At 33.9% G+C, this 21,219-nt stretch overlaps 2 protein-coding genes across 2 annotated transcripts; one reads left to right on the top strand and one right to left on the bottom strand.

Moving 5' to 3' along the window:
- Positions 1-93: 93 nt before the first annotated feature.
- pcx (pecanex) lies at positions 94-8,545 on the bottom strand. The gene is made up of 14 exons (XM_034320514.2): positions 8,205-8,545; positions 7,726-7,972; positions 7,365-7,640; positions 6,928-7,274; positions 6,712-6,855; positions 6,366-6,610; positions 6,043-6,299; positions 2,541-5,845; positions 2,007-2,468; positions 1,774-1,918; positions 1,035-1,647; positions 867-979; positions 522-796; positions 94-443 (listed from the first exon to the last, which is right to left on the bottom strand). The coding sequence occupies exons 1-14, from the start codon at positions 8,355-8,357 to the stop codon at positions 162-164; spliced, it is 6,864 nt and encodes a 2,287-aa protein (XP_034176405.2). The 5' UTR covers positions 8,358-8,545; the 3' UTR covers positions 94-161.
- A 309-nt stretch (positions 8,546-8,854) lies between these two features.
- Positions 8,855-18,514, top strand: LOC117602454 (mitogen-activated protein kinase kinase kinase 10). The gene is made up of 14 exons (XM_034320502.2): positions 8,855-9,473; positions 9,614-9,836; positions 9,910-10,144; positions 10,228-10,445; positions 10,535-10,875; positions 10,958-11,138; positions 11,251-11,399; positions 11,479-11,651; positions 11,955-12,201; positions 12,278-12,397; positions 12,926-13,123; positions 16,905-17,316; positions 17,380-17,715; positions 17,788-18,514. The coding sequence occupies exons 2-14, from the start codon at positions 9,646-9,648 to the stop codon at positions 18,512-18,514; spliced, it is 3,528 nt and encodes a 1,175-aa protein (XP_034176393.1). The 5' UTR covers positions 8,855-9,473; positions 9,614-9,645.
- The last annotated feature ends 2,705 nt before the right edge of the window (positions 18,515-21,219 follow it).

Raw genomic sequence — 21,219 nt, 5'->3', positions numbered from 1 at the left:
TAAGAATAATCATTTACGATAGAACTTTATCATTTTACAACTGGAATGAAGTTTTAATTTTTTAACGCATTAATTCTATTTCGTAGTGCGTGATTGAAAAAAAAAAAAGACTGTATGAAAATCGTCATGTGTATTACTATAAAGGATTCAAAAATACTTCATCACACTTCTGCCCCCAAATTTCGTACACCTTGCTCTGCTATCGGAACATATTTATCGTCAATTTTGACAAGTAAGATAACTTTATCTACATGAGACCGTCTATTAGGATCGCGATGATTAGGGGACCAACAATGAACAACGCATCCTTCCATACCTCTTTCAGGTACCCAATGTTGCCATCCAGATCTACCACCCTGTTGTCTCATTCTTTCGTCTGGCCAGATTACGTCTATTCGACGACCCAAGTTAATAGCATCGTACACTTGATTAGGATCTATAATCTAATATCATAACAAATATAAAGTGAAATAATTTTTTTAACGTTACAAACAAATCATCAATTTTATTTCTCTACTTACCCGAACTCTCTGTAAGACTTCATCTTTCTCTAACTTACTGGTGAAACTTGTCTCGCTCTTAGTTTCGTTTTTAATATCGCTGTTACTAAGAAGACCAGCTAAGCTAGCAAGCGTTGAACTTGTAGGTTTTCCAACTGATGCTAACGATCCTCTATTACCACCTAGAGATCCTGTATTTGTTCTTCCTAAAGAACCACGCCCAGTTGATCCACCGATTTGACATCCAGAATCTATAGACTGTGAGCCTGATGTATGATGACCTGATTGACTGTAGCCTGTATCAAAGATCTTATTTTATACACTGTAAATAAATTACGATCGATACGCTGTAACGATAGTGTGTACCTAAATGAATATTGTACGTAGTCATCGCGTATACCCCATCATTTCCAAAACCTCCATCATCTTGAGATCCTGTTCCTCCGGAGGAACAGCCCTGACCGCATCTTCTTCTGACTCTGTAAATAATACTTTCAATAATTTCGTCGTGGGTATTACGCTAACGAGACGTACCTTTGCCATAGTTTTAAAATATTATTCTTGATTATCCCAAGGCTCAAAGATCCTCCGACTATCGAACATAGTTGTTCATTAGTTTCTGCATAACTCGTTGTCAATGGTGAAACGTAAATCGGGTATCCGATCGGTTGATCGCAAGAACTATTTATTATATTTCTAAGAGCTTGTTTCGCGTTTTGTATCGAGCCACGCTCTGGGTTTCTATTTCTCAAATATACTAATTCTTGCTGTTGTCCAGCCCATAAACCACGTACACACTCGCGATTCATTTTAATTACTCGAAAACTTAAAAAACGTTTATTAAGCATTATCACTTTATATTCATCGATGCCATCGTCGAGTGCATGCCTAAGAGCCAGAAGGCTTGGGGCACCGTTTAAAACTGCATTTCTCCAAAGTGGATCTGCTTCGTGACTGATCACAAGATTTTTGTCGTGACTATCTATAGCTTCGTAAAGAGCAGAGAGTTCAACGTACAGTTCCGGACTCATAAAATGATCTTGATGTAACTTTAACGCCATCCTTACTCCTTTCGCTACGACGCTTCGTAGTAGATCAACGTCCAATAACACCCATTCATCCCGAACCGATGTTATACGAAAATCTCCTAGATAAAACAAATCAATTTCTCATATATCGTTCTGAATACATTCATTTAACCCTTTGGGATATGCATGACGAGTGTGAGTCGTCAAATGTACCCATAGGGTTCATTATTTCAATGAAATTGTACCTTTAAAAAGAGCATGTAATCCATAGAGAAAAAATTCAACATTAGAAACAGTATTATTAGACACTGCTCCTAAAACGCGTCTTCCCAGAAGACTCAATGCAAGACATAAGGATACTAGCCGTGAATTCCTTGACTTATCCAATGCCTAAAATAATTAAGAACAAATTATTCTGTATATATATATGTATATGATTAGCGTAATTAATGTATGTAATAAGTGTTTGATACGATACCTTATCGTGTTTGTTAACGCAATATTGTATCCAATCTAAGTAAACATTGCAAAAACTGCTTCTTGTAATTCCACTAGCCCGAAAGTCGAAATCCTCGTGAATGCTCATATTAAAGACAGGATCAAGATCGACAAAATTTTTTTTAAGAGTTACACTAAGAGCATCCGCAATCTCGGAATTCTCTAGCCAATATTTTAATTTTGGCGATTTTACAGTATAGAAAACGATACTTTTCACATAGTAGGTAACCAGTACTTTACGAAATTCAAAGACTTGGAGCATAGAAACAGCTGAATTGTCGGAAATTGAATATCCTTCTAGAACGTATTTAGAACTCGCAACTTCCCAAGCTAGCCAGCGTTGTCTGAAGGCTGCATTTACACTTAGAACATTTGAAAAGTGTCCCATTTCGCAGCAGCAACAATTGTTGTTATCCTCGATTCCTTCAGATATCGCTTCTACCTAAAATGAAAAATAATCGTTAGATTCTTTATTAGAAATTGTTAAGTACTTATATAAAGAGATGGTACATACTTCTCTTTGCTGGCAATAAGTTCCACGAAATTCAAGACCTCTCAATTGAAAAGTTACCAATCCATTGCCTAATTGGACAACGTGTACCAAACAGTTTAAGTAATCGGACGCTAATAGAAAACAGTCGCCCTGTTCAACGTTTCCCCAACGTCCAAGCGCAAGGTCTCCGTAAAGACTGTGTTGCAGCGATCTCGTTAATTGTTCGTAAAAGATCGAATTCAGATTATTATCATCCGCGCCCAAATTTCGATCTAAATGCGAAGACATTCGTGTATTCGAATGATCCACTCTTCTCGTCTTGTAATCACGTTCCCAAAATTTCACAGGACGTACGTACGATGATATGAAAATAGCGCTGCCCAAAAGTGGATTTAACGGAGTGCTGAGTATCGCAGAGATACCAGCTTGCAAGAATAGCATCGCTGAATGTGGAACAGAGAATGGTTGAGCGAACGCATGGAACGCGCTGCCCCACGTTATTTGCCAGGGTGCAATGTACGTGACAACGAATCGAATTTTTAACAGTAATTCATAAATCTTAGCGAACGCTATCCCTGTGACGAAATAGTCTACCAAAAACGTTTCGCTGAGATCCCGAAAGTCTAGCTTAAAAAAGAGAACTGCAAATATTAGAACCAGGTAACGCGTCGACGGATCAGAATACGCAGATCTTAAGGACTTCAATCCGCATACGACTATGATCAATGCGCCTATGCTTTCTCCAAATTTGGATACAATTTTTGACGAACATTCGGTAAGCGCTCCGAGAAACACAACCGGATACAGAACGTTCCTTTCCAAGAAAGACAGGCAGACATAGGCTTTCTCGAACCACATGATCCTTACTGGTTCGAGTACTTCAAATTGTGCATACTCGTGGCTACGTAGTACCGGTCTTGACAAGCACAACCATGGCAATTGTTTTCTTAGTTGTGGTACGATATAATGTAATAGAAATCCGAGGCAACTTGCGATACCCCATAGAACTGGATTTAATTCTGGTTGCAATGCTGTAAATACGGTTGAACAATGAATTCCAAAAGATAATGTACCTATTGCCGTGCACACTATCAAGTCATTCTTTAATCTTGCATTCACTGTTGCTCTTAGCTTCTCAGGTAACGGATCAACTAATTCTGTATCCGACATTTGTTCGCCCACTTCGATCTTTACATGTTTCTTTCTTCTGTACGCTCGGAATTTTGCTTCCTTGTAAGTCGCCGACACATTATCTCTGCGAGATGTGTTCTCGATGATTTTCGCTTCCTTCTCTTCCGTGTAAACTTCTGGTGGCCATAAATTTGTTTTGACAATGTCCCACATCACGCTGGGATCCGACGATGATCTACTTAAATGATATGATACAGCAACTAATAAACCCGCAAAAATTGAGAATAAAATGTGCTGTGAAGATTTTGGTTCGGTGAGCGCTCCGTAAGCGAAACCGTACAATATAACAACGGTGACGATGCTGCGACAGAGACAATATATTGATGAGAGTAGACTAGTAGTTGCATTACCGCCGAATAAATGAATGTCTATGTGTTCGCAGAGGTACATTAAAAAAGTATTAATCTGAGGGAGCAAACCCAAAGAGAAGACAATTGGAAAGCACAAAAGGAATATTAGTAAGATATTCCGAATTTGCAATATAACATCGTAATCGGCGCATCGCAAACCGTATATTCGAAATTCAGATGTTTTAAAGTTTCTTAAGGATTCGTTGAAAATTAATATGAATCCTGAACACAATATATAATAAACGGGACGAGAGAAGACTATTATACGATTGAATCCGTGTGTCGGTGAAGCGGCGTCAGGTTGAACCGACTTTAACAATGAATACTGGCATCCAGCGGTTACAAAACAAAACATGAAGGCAAATATGTCCCGGTAAAATCCTTGTTGAAGTAACAGAAGACCTAACCCGGCGACGGCAATCGCTAGAAACGTTGAAACGATCGTCTCGAAAATTGTTAAATTTCTGTCTAACAATGCCAATAAAAATAAACGATCGAATCGCACTTTGATATGCGGTAATTTTCCAATTTTCCATTTATAATAATGTCTTGATTGTTTAGGCTTAGAATCGGATCCATCTAAGCCGCACATAAATCGATTCCAAGATAAATTTGGGTTCATATCGGCCTCTTGATGCGTTGGCAATGTTAAAACAGGCACACGACGATTAGAATCAGCTGGATAAAGGTTCAAATTAAAATATCCTAATAAATTTCGTAATCTTCGATTTCTATCCGTCATTAATTCGATACGTGACATTATATCTTGATGAAATTGATCTCGTTCTAACGTTTCGAGCTCTAATGTCTCGAGTTCGCATTGATTCGAATTTCCAGTATTTTGATGAAATTGATCTCGTTCCGACGTTTCTCCCGTCGAGTGATTGGTACTTCCAGTATTCGAGGAAACTAAATTTGACGAAAATGAATTTTGTGCCTTCGTTTGATTGCTTTTTGGGCTTGACAAAACAGGTGGCGTGTCTATATGTATGCTTAAATCAAGAGAATTTAATGAAGGACTGCTAGAACTGATACTCAACGTATCCGTTAATTCCCAGTTTCTATCGTAGTGTAAATTTTGATTAAGTTGTTGACGTAGCAAGGTATTTAACAATTTATCGTTATTGCTAGAAGGAACTTGCGCAGCTGCAGCAACACCAGATGCTTTCTCATCGAATGTGTAAGCTAACCAGCGTTCGTTTTCATCGTGAAAATATGGTACAGTCGCTTCTACAGCGTCGTTATGATTAGCGACTAAATGACATTCCTCGTTTGATATCAATCCGAGCAAAGCGGTGAACGGTACAACGTTATCGTCTCGATTTCTACCTCGATACGGCCTAATCGAGCACTTCAAAGGACCTCGCCTTTTTCGTGAATTTCGATTCTCTGAACTACGGCTTAATCTTAAATCGGACACAGTACTAGATTGGCCAGGTAATTCTCGGCCAGAGGTCAATAACGTAGCTAACAATGAGGATGCAAGGCTAAGTGTACTTAACTCGTTGTTCGAACCGCTAGTTTGCTCAAATCTTCCGTCTCTTCTTCTATCTTTGTCTCTTCTGACTTCTAATGTTCGTTTAAGTTTTGGCCGGGTTTGTTCAACAGTTGTAATATTATCATCTATAGCTTCTACTGCAGGCTTTGGACGGCTTTGTTTAGGTATCGCACCTTGATGTCGTTTGTTATCTGTTTCTAATTGCGGAAGTAACTTTCGTTTCACCTCGTTTTCCATGCTCAGAATCGTACTAGACGAACCAGAATCTGGTTCCTTATCATGTAATCCTACAGAATGAGAATTTATAAACTATATTGTCGTTGTTAACCCATTTTGTACTTTTAAAAGTATGATAAAGTACTTTTCATACGAATTTCACTTTTTCATGATGTATTATTATTATTTTTTTTTTTTTTTATCTTCGTATAAAGTACAATTCAATTAGTGTTAGTAGTGTGAATGACGTTTAATAAGTTAAACTTGCCTTTGTTCGTTCGTGATTCTATTGTACAATCATTGCCTTCGAATAATCGATCTATTCCAAGAACACTTCCAACATTTAATGGATCATCTATGTTTTTCAATTTATCTTGTTTGTCTTTGGACCTCTCTCCATCTGAGAATTCACGACTGCTTTGACTCGCATTACTGTATCTCCTTTTGGCGCCAGGCTTTGATTCTTCGATTAACGCATCACGAGAATTCGCAGAATCATTATCTATACCACCATCTCCGTTAAATCTACGATTAAAATTGAATAAATTAATATCGATAATTTAATAATCATTTCTATTACCATCGAATTACCTCGAGAATCTATCTTCAAATCGGCTAGTGCTAAGACTTCTGTCTCGATTAGAGGTAGTATTAGTTTCACAACTCTTTCGAGTAAGTAATGGACTACAGGAATCGCGAAGACTAAATCCTCCTGTACTTTCATTAGCAAACTGTTCATCGCTTTGCTCTGCTATAGGATGTACTATTTCTGATCCATAACTAAGATATGGTAATAACTGCAGTTGGTTTTTTTTTAACGTATTCTGAGGCAATACCTTTGAGACATACATATTTTTGTGTTTTTTTTTTTTTTTTCTTTAAATATAATTTTCTACGTAATACTATACATACATCTATCAATGTTATAATCACACACCTTTTTAGTATTAATAGTTTCAAGACTCTGTGGATGAAGAGGTAAATTATTGTCATCTGTAGAGTTCATATTTTTGTTAGTAGCACCAATTGTTTCGAGACTTTGCGGATGAATAAGTTGTTGATGTGGTTTCTTTGTAATAACCTTCAGAAAAAATAATATAAAATTAATGTATTTTGAATAATATTATATGTTATGTTATTTCTTTCTTTTTACCTCTAAAGATTGTGGATGGGATGAAATTTTATTTTTCTCCGTATCTTCCTTTTTCGATATAATTTCTAAACTCTGCGGATGATCGTTCATTAAATGAGTTTCCATCGGAATTGAATTAGAATTAAGACGTCGAACACTTTGATTGGACTTCCAATAAGGATAATCATCTGCATGGTCTTCCAGTTCTAACGAACTCGTTTGTTTTATTTGACTTTCAGAACCTGTTTTACCAAGACTACCCTGTTTAGAGTGACGATTTCGTGAATCTTCCGATGCATGCCTGCATAATTTTCTTGGTCGATCTTCTTCAGCGATAACAACACATTTATGTCGTTTTAACCTTCTTTCTGTATGTTTTTAAAATTACCCCAAATAAATATTAATACGATAAGGAACAATTGTATCAGATTTTCATATAAAAATTTTAAAATGAATACCATTCATTATATTTCGAAAACGTGGTTCATAATACTGAGCAGAAGCTAATTCTGCTTCGTGCACATTTATACTAGGTACCATTGGTTTAGTTAATTGTGCTTCTTCTGAACTTTCTGAACTATTTTTCCTATGAATTTCTACCTTCAAATCTATAGTTGAACTAGGTTTATCTCGATTGTACTCTGATGTTATACTATCCGCGTCTGCATTTTGCACATTTGATTCGATAAAAGAGTTGCGTGATGAGCATTCAACAGGTGGTGTATCTGTTTTTCCTGTACAACAAAAAATATCTCACAAATTAGTTTTTAATAACCTTAATATACTTTATACTTTAAACATATGAAAAGACTATTATACCACTTAAAACTTGAAGCTCTATTCCATGATCTACTTGATTCTGCGATTGTTCCCTGCATTTGTTATGCACTATACGTCTTTTTTCACTTTCTGATCTTTGCTGACTAATGGTTTGACCACATTCTTCTAAACACTCAGTTGTATCATACACGCAATGCAATGCATGATTGACACACTTTATTGTACCAAAGATTGCTCCAATTGAAGAACAATATGCCAGCCAAACATACAATGTTGGTGGAAAATACTATAAAATAAAAGATTGATGTTTAATATTAATCCATTAAGAATATAATTATATAGACTATATGCATATATGTATTAAAATCAAAAGAATAAAAAAATGTAATCCATAGTATGTGGATAATAATTATGCATTTATATGTAATGTACTTAAATATATACAACTTATATAGAATATTATTTACCTAAAGTAAATAAGTCAGGACCAAAATGAATGCAGATGTAAGTATACTTACAAGATATATGGTAAATGGTAAGCAGAGCAGGAAGAGCCAAATGTAAAGGTGAAAAGTATTTGAAAAAACATCGAGATGCGGATCGTAAAACCAGCCTCCTGTCAGGCTCGCCCAGACGCCTTGTCTCAAAATTTCCAGCGTTTGAGAACCCATACCAGTTGTAAAATTGCTCCCTCACCATCTTCCCATCACTTGCTGATTTACAGCTTTATGCGTAGTCTATCTTTTTCATTCGAAAAATCGCGTGGCAAACAATAAGGCGATACATTTTATCTCGGCCTTATTAATCAATGAATTTGGCGCACACGACTTACTGACTTCGCAGCCATCTTCACATCTCAGATGATTTCAGACACGAAGTATATAATTTCCCATAAGATACGAACACTTATGATCTACCTTGAAATAAAGGGTTTATCGGTATCGATTAAAATCATCGAAAAAGTAAATAATATAACAAAAAGCCATATAGTAACGTTAAAATATTTGATCCTTTATCCAAATGTGTAGTTCAATTAATAAATTTTAGTCTCTAAGAGAATATTTTCTTAAGTAACTTGGCAATCACGTGATTGTGAATGAACCTTAAGTGGTTGAAACAACATGAAGCAACCTTTCAAACATTCTCTCTATGAATCGTGATCGAATATATCACGTCAACGGTGGGGCCGTCAAACGAAACATGGCGACCATTAGGTTATTGCTATGAGTGCTGCCTGGTTTTCTATCGTTAAATGTGGAATCATCGTGCGTTGTGCGGGCTGACGCGAAGCGTCGTGTCCTCGGGGAGGCAAACGCGTCGCTTTAAACTCTACACAACCCGCGTACATTGCTCCTAGTGCCGATTCAATGAAAAGAATCGGTCTCGTCAACAGTGGCTTGTGGGTATACACACCCCGACGCGAGACTCCCGAGTGGTTTTATGGCATATCGAGCATTTTTCTACTATTCTGAAATTTTATCTATAATGCACCTAGTAGAAGTGTGATTTGCGTGGAAAAATCACAAATTCTTCACCGCGTTGTTGTCGGACTCGCGAATCAAAATGCCGGTCATCGTTAAAGTGTTTTTATGCATGGGGTGTTAGTGGTGGTGATCACCTCCTCTCACCCCACATTTTTCTTGTAAATTCTCTGTGTATATTTAAATTATTACCGAAACATGAAAGAACTGTTTCACATTCGTGTATCATTTATGATTTTGACAAATATGTAGAAAAGAAATGTGAAATGTGTAAGGATGTGTATAGTGGTGGAAAAATAATACAAGGTGGATATAGACTTCTTATACATGTTTGTTCAGTTTCTCTTTGGAAGAACTAATAATACATCAGAAGTGTTCTATATTATTTGTGCTTTGACTGATAAATATTGCACGAAGGTTATAAGACAAAAAGGTGTAATTTCCAGAAAGGAAAAGATTAAGAAGAGTGTAAGGCCATATGCCGCCAGCCGGGCTATCGGCAAGAGGCTTGTCTACCTTGATGGACCACGGACAACCGGATGCTCGTCATCGGAGCGAGCGGTTTCTACTTCATCCAGAGAATGGCTCCTCTAATTCCCATAGTACTAGCACAGCCAATTCATCTCCACGATATCAACATAATAGTAGAACAAATAATCATTCCACAAGGTATATAAAATATATTGCATAATTTGTACTGGTAAAAAAATCTGATACCATAGATCAAAACTTTGTATTCTAGTTACGGATATTTGTATGGACGCGCATCCAGCAACAATATGTCTGATAGCAGTGTTTCTGATACGCATAGTGGTGGTACTGCAAGAACTGTTTCTCAACAGACTAGTCCATCTCATGGTACACATTCCTCTTCTCAATCAAGACAAGACAATAGTTCAACAATTTTCACTGCATTATTCGATTACGTTGCCCAAGGCGAAGATGAGTTATCTTTACAAAGAGGTGAAACAGTCGAGGTAACTTTCTTCATAGGTATCTGTAAAGTGATAATTTTACATAAGAATAGCCAAGTACATATGTGCTTTATTTGACACATTAGGTTCTATCTAAGGATTCAAAAATCTCAGGTGATGAAGGATGGTGGACTGGAAAAATTCATGGAAAAGTTGGTATTTTTCCAGCCAATTTTGTTGCAGAAGCAGATAGCATCGATCGAGTTTCATCGGTGATTGACAAAGTTCAACCGGTTGAAATCGATTTTGAAGAGTTACAATTAGAAGAAGTAATAGGGGTTGGTGGATTTGGGAAAGTTTATAGGTATTTAATCTCATTTCATAATGTTTTAAATACAACAGATATTGATAAGCTATAAAAATTAACATTCATAATTCTGTATAATATTTTAGAGGATTCTGGCAGAAACACGAAGTAGCTGTTAAAGCAGCTCGCCAGGATCCAGACGAAGAGCCAAGTGTGACATTAGAAAATGTTCGACAAGAAGCAAAATTATTTTGGTTACTGAAACATGAGAACATTGTGCAATTAGAGGGGGTTTGTTTAAAAATGCCAAATATGTGTCTTGTAATGGAATACGCACGAGGTGGTAGTTTGAACAGGGTTCTTAGTGGTAGAAAAATCAGGCCTGATGTACTTGTTGATTGGGCAATACAAATTGCCCGTGGCATGGACTACCTTCACAATAAAGCTCCTATAAGTCTTATTCACAGGGACCTAAAAAGTTCTAATGGTATGTATTAAATATTAGTATATCGAAGATTTTTAATTACATATTTGTATTTTTAATAATATATTACTTTTCTTCATAACAGTGTTATTGAGTGAACCTATAGAAAATGATGATCTACAGTATAAAACATTGAAAATAACTGACTTTGGATTAGCAAGGGAAGTTTATAAGACAACTCGCATGTCAGCAGCAGGCACATATGCTTGGATGGCACCAGAGGTTATTAAAAAGAGTACTTTCAGTAAAGCCAGTGATGTTTGGAGGTCAGTTTGATGTACCTCCTATATCACTTCAATTATAATAATACTTATCCTTCGAAATTTTCTTCGCTAATACAATTGTTTCTTCTCTTCTAATACATTTTTATATTTGTAGTTACGGCGTGCTTTTATGGGAACTTTTAACTGGTGAAACTCCTTATAAAGGAATAGATGCTTTAGCTGTAGCGTATGGCGTTGCTGTAAATAAACTTACATTGCCCATTCCATCAACTTGTCCTCAACCTTGGAGGTTTTTGATGGAAGGTATATTGTTACACAAAAATATTAACATTCAAAAATATAAATATTTTAAAACTGAAACGACAAATATGTATTTATTTAGCATGTTGGGCATCTGATAGTCATTCGAGGCCGGGATTTGCTGAGATTCTAGTAGCACTAGATGAAGTACGTAGTGCATTTGCAGCAACACCGCATGAATCATTTCATACGATGCAAGAAGATTGGAGGCTTGAAATTGAACAAGTTCTTCATGGATTGCGCATGAAGGAAAAGGTACACGATCTAAATTTTTTTATTTTATAGAAATAAACTAGTACATAATAATATATATATATATATATATATATACATATATCATCATTCTTTTAAATGCTATACAAAGGCATGCAGATCGTTAGAAGAGGTAAGATAATGTATAGCTACTGTTGAAGTTAATGACTGTCTTTAATTCTAATAGCAAAGCATAGCTTGACCGCTTCTTATTTTTAACTTTTGAAATAAATTTAGCAACAAATCATGACTCCTTAATTCATAAACTTTTTTTTTATTCAATTCCTTTATATTTTTATCAATTAGGAATTGCGCTGTAGAGAAGAAGAATTGACAAAAGCACAAGTACAACAACGACAACACGAAGAAAACTTGAGACAGCGAGAACAAGAACTAGCTGCTCGTGAGATAGACTTATTAGAGCGGGAACTTACAGTAATGATAATTCAACAACAAAATACTCCAACACCAAACAAGAGGCGTGGAAAATTCAAGAAGTCGAGATTAAAGTTCAATAAAAAAGAACCTGGGAGTAATATAAGTGCTCCGTCTGGTGAGCATATTAAAAAATTATAAGCATCACAATGATGAACCAATTAATTAATGTAAATGTATTTTTATTTTCATAGATTTTCGTCACACGATAACGGTTCAACATACAGCATTGGATCGGGGAAAAGTGCGAAATCCATCACGACCGAATAGCCCACCAGGCTCGCCTAGTATTCCAAGATTACGTGCAATTGCGTGTAAGTAATTTATTTTAAAAACTTGTTAGTAGTTCACAATTATGATTACGTGTTGTTCAGTATGAATGATTTTGCCCTGAGATATTTTTCAGTATTTTCGAGAAATTTGAATCACAATGTTTGCGCTTTGTAGACACGTTGTTTTAATTTAATCTTGATATTTATTGGCATGGTGTGAATAATTAAATATATTTTGATAATTTTCTTTTTTTTTTTTTTTTGTTAAAAAAACACATAAATACATGTACATAATTTATGTTATGTTTTCTTTCTTTTTGTAAAAAAGAAATTATAGAAATTCAGAATTCAAACATTTAATATCATTTAATAGTAAAATCATTTTATAAATTTTCTTATCTATTCGATGCTCCAAATTTTCTGATACGTAAAAATATTGTTACAAACCATATAAAACAGCTTTGTTATTTTAAAACGTATATAAAATTGAGAAAAAAAAAGTGTCTAGGGTAAGGAGGGAAAACAAGTATCGTAGTGAGTAGCGTTTTGTTTTTTGTCTTCCTCCTTTAGTACCAGCAGATGGAGTGAAGGGTAAGACTTGGGGACCGTCAACACTCCACCAACGCGAGCGCGGGGCTATTATCACACAGCCACCAAATCCTGCATCTCCAGGTGGCAAGCGGTGGTCTCGTTCTGCTCCAGATCTTGAAAAGACACCTCTGCGTACCGCCCTGTTGGCACATCGCTCCCCGCTTCTTCAAGAAATAGGTAACCCCTCCTCCAGAAAGTTGTACTCCTCAGCAAATAATTTGATAGACAATCAGCCAGGATATAGTTGTAACAACATTCCAGAAAATTCTAACAACATTCTGAAAAGTCAAAGCTGCCCACCTTGCAATATAGGTGAAGATTCGGTTATCGTCGATAACGATATTTACGAGTCTGTGGTTTTGCACAATAAACCGACGAATAATTATAAAACTCACTTTTCGGAGGACCATTTTGCCATGGATAGTTTTGCTAAATCTAATACTAGGAACACTTTAAAAACCTCGTCAGCTAGACGTCAAAAGCATATAGTCGGTGACTGGGAGCACTCGCATTCTTCAAATTTTGTACAGAGCGTAGCAAATAGTTTGGTTGGCACTGCGAAACGTGTAAAGAAGAAGAAACGTGAAAGAAGTAAGTCGAAAGAATCGAAACGTAGAGATAGCTCGGAATCACGATTAGCTGCTTTTGCTGATTTTTTTCGCTCCCCCTCTGGATCAAGGAAAAGCTCGTTAAATTCTCCGCAGAGTGGAGAACGAAAGAATTCTGTTACCATTAAGATTAACGATACAGATGGTTTAGAGTCGAGTCCCGAGAATTCAGTTGGTAAAAAATCTCAGCACAAGTCAAGAATTTCTAAAAGTCCTTTAAGAGTATTCAATAAAATGAAAGCATGGGGAAGTCGAGATGCACTTGACGATAAAACCACCGCTGTTAAAGTAGAATATAGCGTGTTAGATAATACGATATCTATGTCGCAATTTAGTCAACGTGATTCTGAACAAAATAGTGGAATGCCGAAATTTTTGACTGCTAACTCGCGGGAGGGGATAGATTTCGAGAGTCTCGAGTCAGAACTTTGTAACTTTGATTCGGAACATTCGAACGACAGTTCTGTTTCAAAAAATTCCTTAAGTTTCTTTCCAGAGAACAAGTGTAAAAAATCTCCCACCTCTTTTGATTCCGTTAGCGGCGTATCGGAGCCGCGTTTGCAACAACCCCTTCCACCATTAGATCAAAGTTTCAATTTAAATTCCTCCTTAAATCATAAATCAAAAAGCAACGAATATTTGCGTAGCTGTGATAAAGACATTGATAATGTCAATTCGATGGTGCAGACGCCTGGTTACAGTCAGGATTGCGAGCGTTACACTTCACAAATGAACTATGGACAAAAGAGAAATCTAATTGAATCGCTAAGGGATGCTCCTTCGCATCGAAGTTCCGAAGATGTGAATAGTATTATTTACGCCTCACCTAAAATTACCGAGAAACCTTTGAAGAAAAGTGATAAATGATGTAATTTCTCAAAGACAAAGAGATCTGCATATAGAACGTACAATTTGCAAAAGCATTTTACGAATATATCCTCTTTCTGTTTTATATGTTTTAGTAACAATCTTATATTTTCTTTACTGCAGGCGTTTCTGAGGAAAGCATCTATCCCACTCGTAAGTCTCTTTATATTGTTGCGCAACTGTTTCACACTTCATAAGAGACCTATTTATTTTTCTTCTATATCACAGCTGGTCTCAGCAAATGATATTTTTAACTTCTTTCCATTGTAATCAAAGTAAAAGATCTCAAATGGGCAATGCCTCTTCATGTTCACGTTTAAATATTATATTTCGTTTTGTTTGTTTTTAATTTTTTTTGTTTCTTTTCCTTTTGACAAATTGTATCTGAATAGATTGTGCTTAAAATTATTTTCATAGGAGTGCATGAATTAGCTAGATTTCATATGTTTATTGATGTTTAGAGAGAAAGAAAAAAGTATCCCCATTATATGCATATATTTGAACGACACATGTACAGTTGCAAACATTTAAAGACAAACTATGTTCCCACATTTTTATATTGATAGTATTTGTGTTTAAGATTATTTTATTTGGTTGAATTGTTTGGAGCGGTATAAGTTATCGGTGTATACCATCTTATAGGATTTGAAATTTTATCAGAGATTAGATGATTTATCAATGAAATCAGTTCTCAACATATAAACAAAATTCATTTCCACATAAATTGGTGGTTCTGTTGATTAATTTTAATACGATACAAATGTCTATCAAATTACATAGCGAATATATATTATTTTAGAATATTTTAATAAAGGGTAATATCTGTACCCTGCAATAATCTAAAAACTATTTATAATTTAATTTAAATTTATAAGAATTTCATATTTTGAACTGTAATTTAATGAGTACATGAAATGTAAATGCAATCTTTCTGGTGTTGGTTCTTTTCTGATGTTATCTAAAGTATATAACATTCTAACAAAGCAGAGCTAACAGTCCTTTACTATGTGAAAAGAAATCATGTGCTTCTGCCATTACAACCAAAAGTTCTGGATTAAAATTGATTTTTTTTTTTCTTTTTTATTTAGGAGCGTTTCCCAAAAATTGTATTTTTTTGTACAACATGATCAAAATTACAAAATTATTGTAGAGAGCATTACGTTTTAAGTGTGAAAGTAGAGTTGTATTTTTTTCCTTTGTTGCTTTAAACACACATTTTAAATTAATTTCATATTTTGTTAATTATTCTGTCCAATTTTTTTGTATTATGGTAGATTTTCGACATTTTTTAGATTCAAAAATTTCGCGCACGTCACATACAACACATGGAGCGACACGCACACTTGTATTTAGAAATAGAAATTTTTTCAATAAAACCTTTTCAGTTGGACACGTTGAATTTTGTTTTTTCGTTTTCTGAATTTTTACGCTCGGTTTATGGTAATGTTTAGTCAATTTAAAAGAAAAAAAACTTATATATCTTGTGCACTTTATATTTGTACTTGTATTTCAAACACATTTCCAACATTTTATAAGAAAATGAATTCATTTTTTTATATTTGTTTCAATTAATTGACTAACTAAAGATGCAATAAACAATAGATGATAGTTTGTTATGCGTATTAGTGTTTTTATATTGTTTTCTTTGCCAATATAATCGAGCGTAAAAGAATCCTTTTGCATGCTTCCAGTAGGATCCTAACTATCAAGATTGGGTTTGGTCCTATTCTTGCCCTAAGATTCCAATGTCATTTATAAAAGTATTCCATTAATTGTTTCATATTCCTATTTTGTACATAATTTATGAAGAACCATTGATGTAAAGCAGTTCCAATACAAATTTTGTATATTCGCATACTTGTATTGAAGAAATAAATAATTAAAATCAAGAGAAAAAACAAAGTTTAAAATAAAAAAAGAGGAATCATTCTCCAAAGTTAGTTATAGCGAATGCTTATTGTTTTAAATATTTCTTCCCTTTTTTACACTCTATCTTATTTTCAAAGTTCCATTATTTTTTAATAAATTTAGTTACTTTTAAAATATGGGTTTTATGCTTTATGATTAGTAGTGTTTTTAGAAAATAATATAAAAGCTTTCTAAGAACCACTAGTAATAAGATTAGTTGAAATAAGAATGTGGCATGTAGTGTTTTAATATGATGCATGTGACACATTGCGCTTATATACACAAATAGTTATAAATAATTTAACAAATAAGCATGTAGTAACTATACTAAACTGTTTATTTAAAAGTTATTGTAATACTTGTAATGCAAGGTTTTTAAAAATTATATATAAAGGTAAGAAGAGATAAAAAGTAATAGTAATCATCATATTTTGAATCTATTTTGTATTGTGAAATATAGGAAAATAGAAATTGAAATTGTATTCTATAATTCTAAATCTATTTTTTTTTTTCTTTCTTTTTCTATAAATATGCAGCAGTACCAAAATTATTATTTCAGAAATCTGTTTTTGTAGATTATCCGGCTCTACCACCTGATCTGTCAACTGACTGGGTAACATCAGATTATCCTTTGAAACCTGGATTAACCGGACCTTACATCATGCCAATGCCTGTACCAATGCCAACTCTTTATAATGGAGAAATGAAGAAACCAAAGTTAAGCATAATAGAGCTGGTTTTATACAATATTGCGGCTATGTTAGCTGGAGTAGCAACTGGATACGATGTAAGAATGTCAAACATATCTCCAATTCATCCAAGACTGTATCCAAGGCTTGGTGAATGTGAAGATGAACCACCACGATGGTGGTTCCAAGCAGACACCGGATCAAATCGTAATTCGGGTCATCTTGGACCTGATTACGAATTTAGTTCCAGTAGTGGATATCCTCATAACACGTATCATGGACCAGCAAGACATTACAGGTACGAAATCATAATATTCTTGATGTATTTGTTAAATTATAAAAACACTTATTGTAATTATAGGCCATTTTTGAGTAACATGGGTGGTATAGCACCTGGCCTTCCACCCAGTGTTATGCCTGACAAACCCTTAAGATTTACTGATTCACCTCAACATTATGCAAGCAGTACAAGTTCGAATGCACCAACGCCAAGTCCTAGGAGAAAGAGTAGTAGTACGAGTAATGAAGATGTGTACACTCACGAGACAGGAAGGGTTGATAGGATGGAAAGAGTACCAACAATATACATGGGTAATGTTGCACCTTTTCCAGACTATGGACCTCCTGTATACACCGTTGTTCCACCAGAATATTATAGACCACCAGAACCAACGTATTTTGTACCTACAGATTATCAGTAAGTAAATTAGTAGTATAATAAAAATGAAAATTGATAGCCATATTAAATACCTCTTTTTCTCTTCCTCAGTGATAGAATGCTTGAATGCCCTGAATTTCCACATGCTTATGATAATCCGAGCAGTATAAACAGTCCAGCTCGACCAGTGTCGAGGCTTCCTTCGTACACCCACCATCGTACTTCATCAAATGTCTCAAACGCGAGCACATCGAGTCAAAGTAACATTAATCCAACGTTTCGCTTGGAAGACGAGGACGATTATTCTTTGTATTCACCTGGACATTATTATCAACGATCTTCAGCTATTATTTCCAACGTAGGAACGTATAGCCCCAGTATGCTTAATCACGATTATGGTTCACAATTATTAACGCGTCAGAATTCTCATGATTCAAATTCAAATTCAGGAGATAGACCGAGTAATTTAGAAGTAGTTAACCGATTACGATCAAGCTTGAAACGATCAAATTATTCGTATAATTCTCCGAATAAAAGTGTTAGCAAAAATAATTCAGGTTCGGGTACACCAACAAATCCTACTCCACCAGATTCTCTGACATCCGAGGACTCTAGTTACGTTTCGGCTAAAGATAGTCAAATTTCTATAAGTAGGGTTCGATTTTCTCCGGTGACATTTGATAGAGATGGAGTATCGCGTGAGCACAGAGAAACATTACTTGATATTCCTGTACATGGACAAACTCAAGACGCTACTGTTCCGTTGCAAGCTAATCGACGAATAAATAGAGGTAGAAAACCAAGTATTTCTGAATTAGAAAGAGAATTTTTGTCATAGCATTGGCTTATTTAAAATCGTGAACATAATAAAAAATAACGCTCTAAAGAATTTGTCAATCTTGAAAGTAATATTCAATTACAAACGATACGAAATTGAAGAGTACATAACGCAGCAGAAATTTATTAAATCATTGTAACTATAGAAGATACAGCGATGCACGTTGTCAAAGCACTGCCTCCTGCAAAAGATTTTATCATGTATTAATGCAGGTCATTGAGTACAGTAAGAGTTTAACATTCCATATATATATATATATATATATTATATATATAATACTGAGATATCCTTATAAAAGACTCTTATATTCAATTAGACTGTTTTTAATTTTGGTGAAGAACTGGTATGTCTCATGTACGTTTTGTAGGAATAGTATGAATGCCAGAATTACATGGTAATATGCAACATTATAAAACGTTATTTAAATTCTACTTTATGTATTACAAATATTTTATTCATACATTCCGCACATTATGCATCTGCTGTTAGCATTGAACATGTAAATACTATATATTTCTATCATTCTCATGATCATCTAAAACATTTGAGACAAAAAATAAATATTTTAATTCAAATGTTCTCAGAGAAATCGTATATAAGATAATATATACGTAATTGTTATATTAAACAGTTGAAAACGATATTAATCCCCTTTTTTTAAATATTAAGAATTGAATTATATTTCATTGACTTGTTCATCTAATGCTACTTCAGAGAAATGAAACATTATTATTCCTTTGATTATATCATTATTAATGTTAACAGCAAATTTACATTCCACCAAACTTTTTTGTGACTGATAAATTAATTGAATGTTGAATAATTGTACAATGAAACATAATTAGGAAAACATTGATGATAGTTCAACAAAACTGTTTATAATTTTCCTTATGATTACACAAATTTTATATTGTAAACGATAGACAATATAGTAACTTCTTTTTAAATCACAATATTTTCCTAAGTTCTATAATGAGATCCTATGAGATCTACAATGAATTACATTTTTCTGTTGCCATTAAATTGTCATGTTTCATGTACAGTTTTATTATTCTTCAATTTTTATACAAATACCATGGCACTAGATACACGTGTGAAAAATTTGTACAGTAGAAATTTTAATGCATTTGTGAGTTAGCAACGTGATAGACTATATTTAATACGCTATGATGATTAAAAGTAACACTTCTTTTATATGTAAAAACAAGTATGCATTCAAGTGATTGGCGTACCTGTAGAAAAGTGTCTAACATGTTTAGTCTACCTATAAAGAACTACATACATATGTAGCTGTCTAAGGTGTGATATACTTTCAAAATTATTTTAAAACAAAAACACTCCATATACATAATCATCATTGTACATACAAGTATCGAGAACAGTTATTGTTTGCTTAATGATGTAAGAATAGTTCATACATTCCTTTATATCGGTCACGTTGTGTAAAGTATACTTAAAATATTTCTCAGATTTCTAAGTGCACGAGAATGTCCCAGAAATTATTTTTTACTTACTTAAGATACTAATATATAATCAGGATACCGGGTCTTGAAAAAGTGTAAATTTTTTTTCCTTTTTTCATTTAATCATAAAAAAGGGGAAAAAATCAATTCTTGTAAACCCTCTATTCTGAGTTATATTCTGTATTTTCACAAATATGAAAACAAAATGAGCTAAACTTAATTTCTTATTTGTGAATATGTTTAATTTATTGGTTCAGCAAAGAATAACAACTAACAAACTATTTGAATTAAACTTATGTAAACTAATCAAAACAACAAATTTATTTACTTGTTGCGTATATTCTACGCCGTTATACGGTATCAAAATAACTCATTTATCTCATTAACATCATGTAAAATGAAAAAGCGATAGTTTTGTTTCAAAAACTATATGTTTTTTATAATGATTTCCTGAATGATAATCAGTATTGTAGGATATGTCTCAATGTACATAAAATACAGTAGAGTTACAAAAAGAAAAAAGAGATAAACTTTGAAAAAGTATTTTTTTGGTAATTTCTAATATTTATTTGATATGTACAATGTAATCTTTTCTCAGTGTGCAGTATCAATTTTGATCTCTAATAGTTTCTTTTGTTATGTAATATTTGAAATACTTTACTCAGAATTTTCCAAAGAACAATTAATTGAATATACTGCAAAGACAATTGAGTCTTTCTTAAAATACTCTATTTAATTGGAACTAATATTATATAAAAATTGATTACATACAATGTTGAATGTTCAATTCAAAGTTCAATTTGTGAAATCTTTCATAAGTAAGGATAATTAATCAGTTGACTGAAATATTTATGATGTTATTAAAGACATAGAGTAAATATTTCATGGATATGCCTTTCTATGTTGTACAAAGATATTTTGCGGTGCTAGTATCATGTACTTAATACGTTAAGAGCAACAAAAAAATTGAAAATGCTTCCAAGGTAATTGAGAAATATTTAATGAAGTCTTAGAATGCTAACTAATATCAATAATTGTTGATAGTAACAATAACTTATACAAAACATAATATTAGGCAGCTATCAACTATTAATTATGTAATGGCGTATGATCGCCAACAGTGCTAGTCTAAGCTATATTTATTTTTTATATATTATAACTCTTTAGCTAAAAGTAAGAAGAAGAACTCAGTTTTGTATTTCATTAAAGACCATTTATAGACTATATGTTTATCTAGTAGAA

The sequence above is a fragment of the Osmia lignaria genome, chromosome 13 (assembly GCF_051020975.1).
Source record: "Osmia lignaria lignaria isolate PbOS001 chromosome 13, iyOsmLign1, whole genome shotgun sequence".
Taxonomy (NCBI): domain Eukaryota; kingdom Metazoa; phylum Arthropoda; class Insecta; order Hymenoptera; family Megachilidae; genus Osmia; species Osmia lignaria.
Note: the sequence above shows the minus strand (reverse complement) of the source record. Positions and strands in the feature narration are given on the sequence as shown.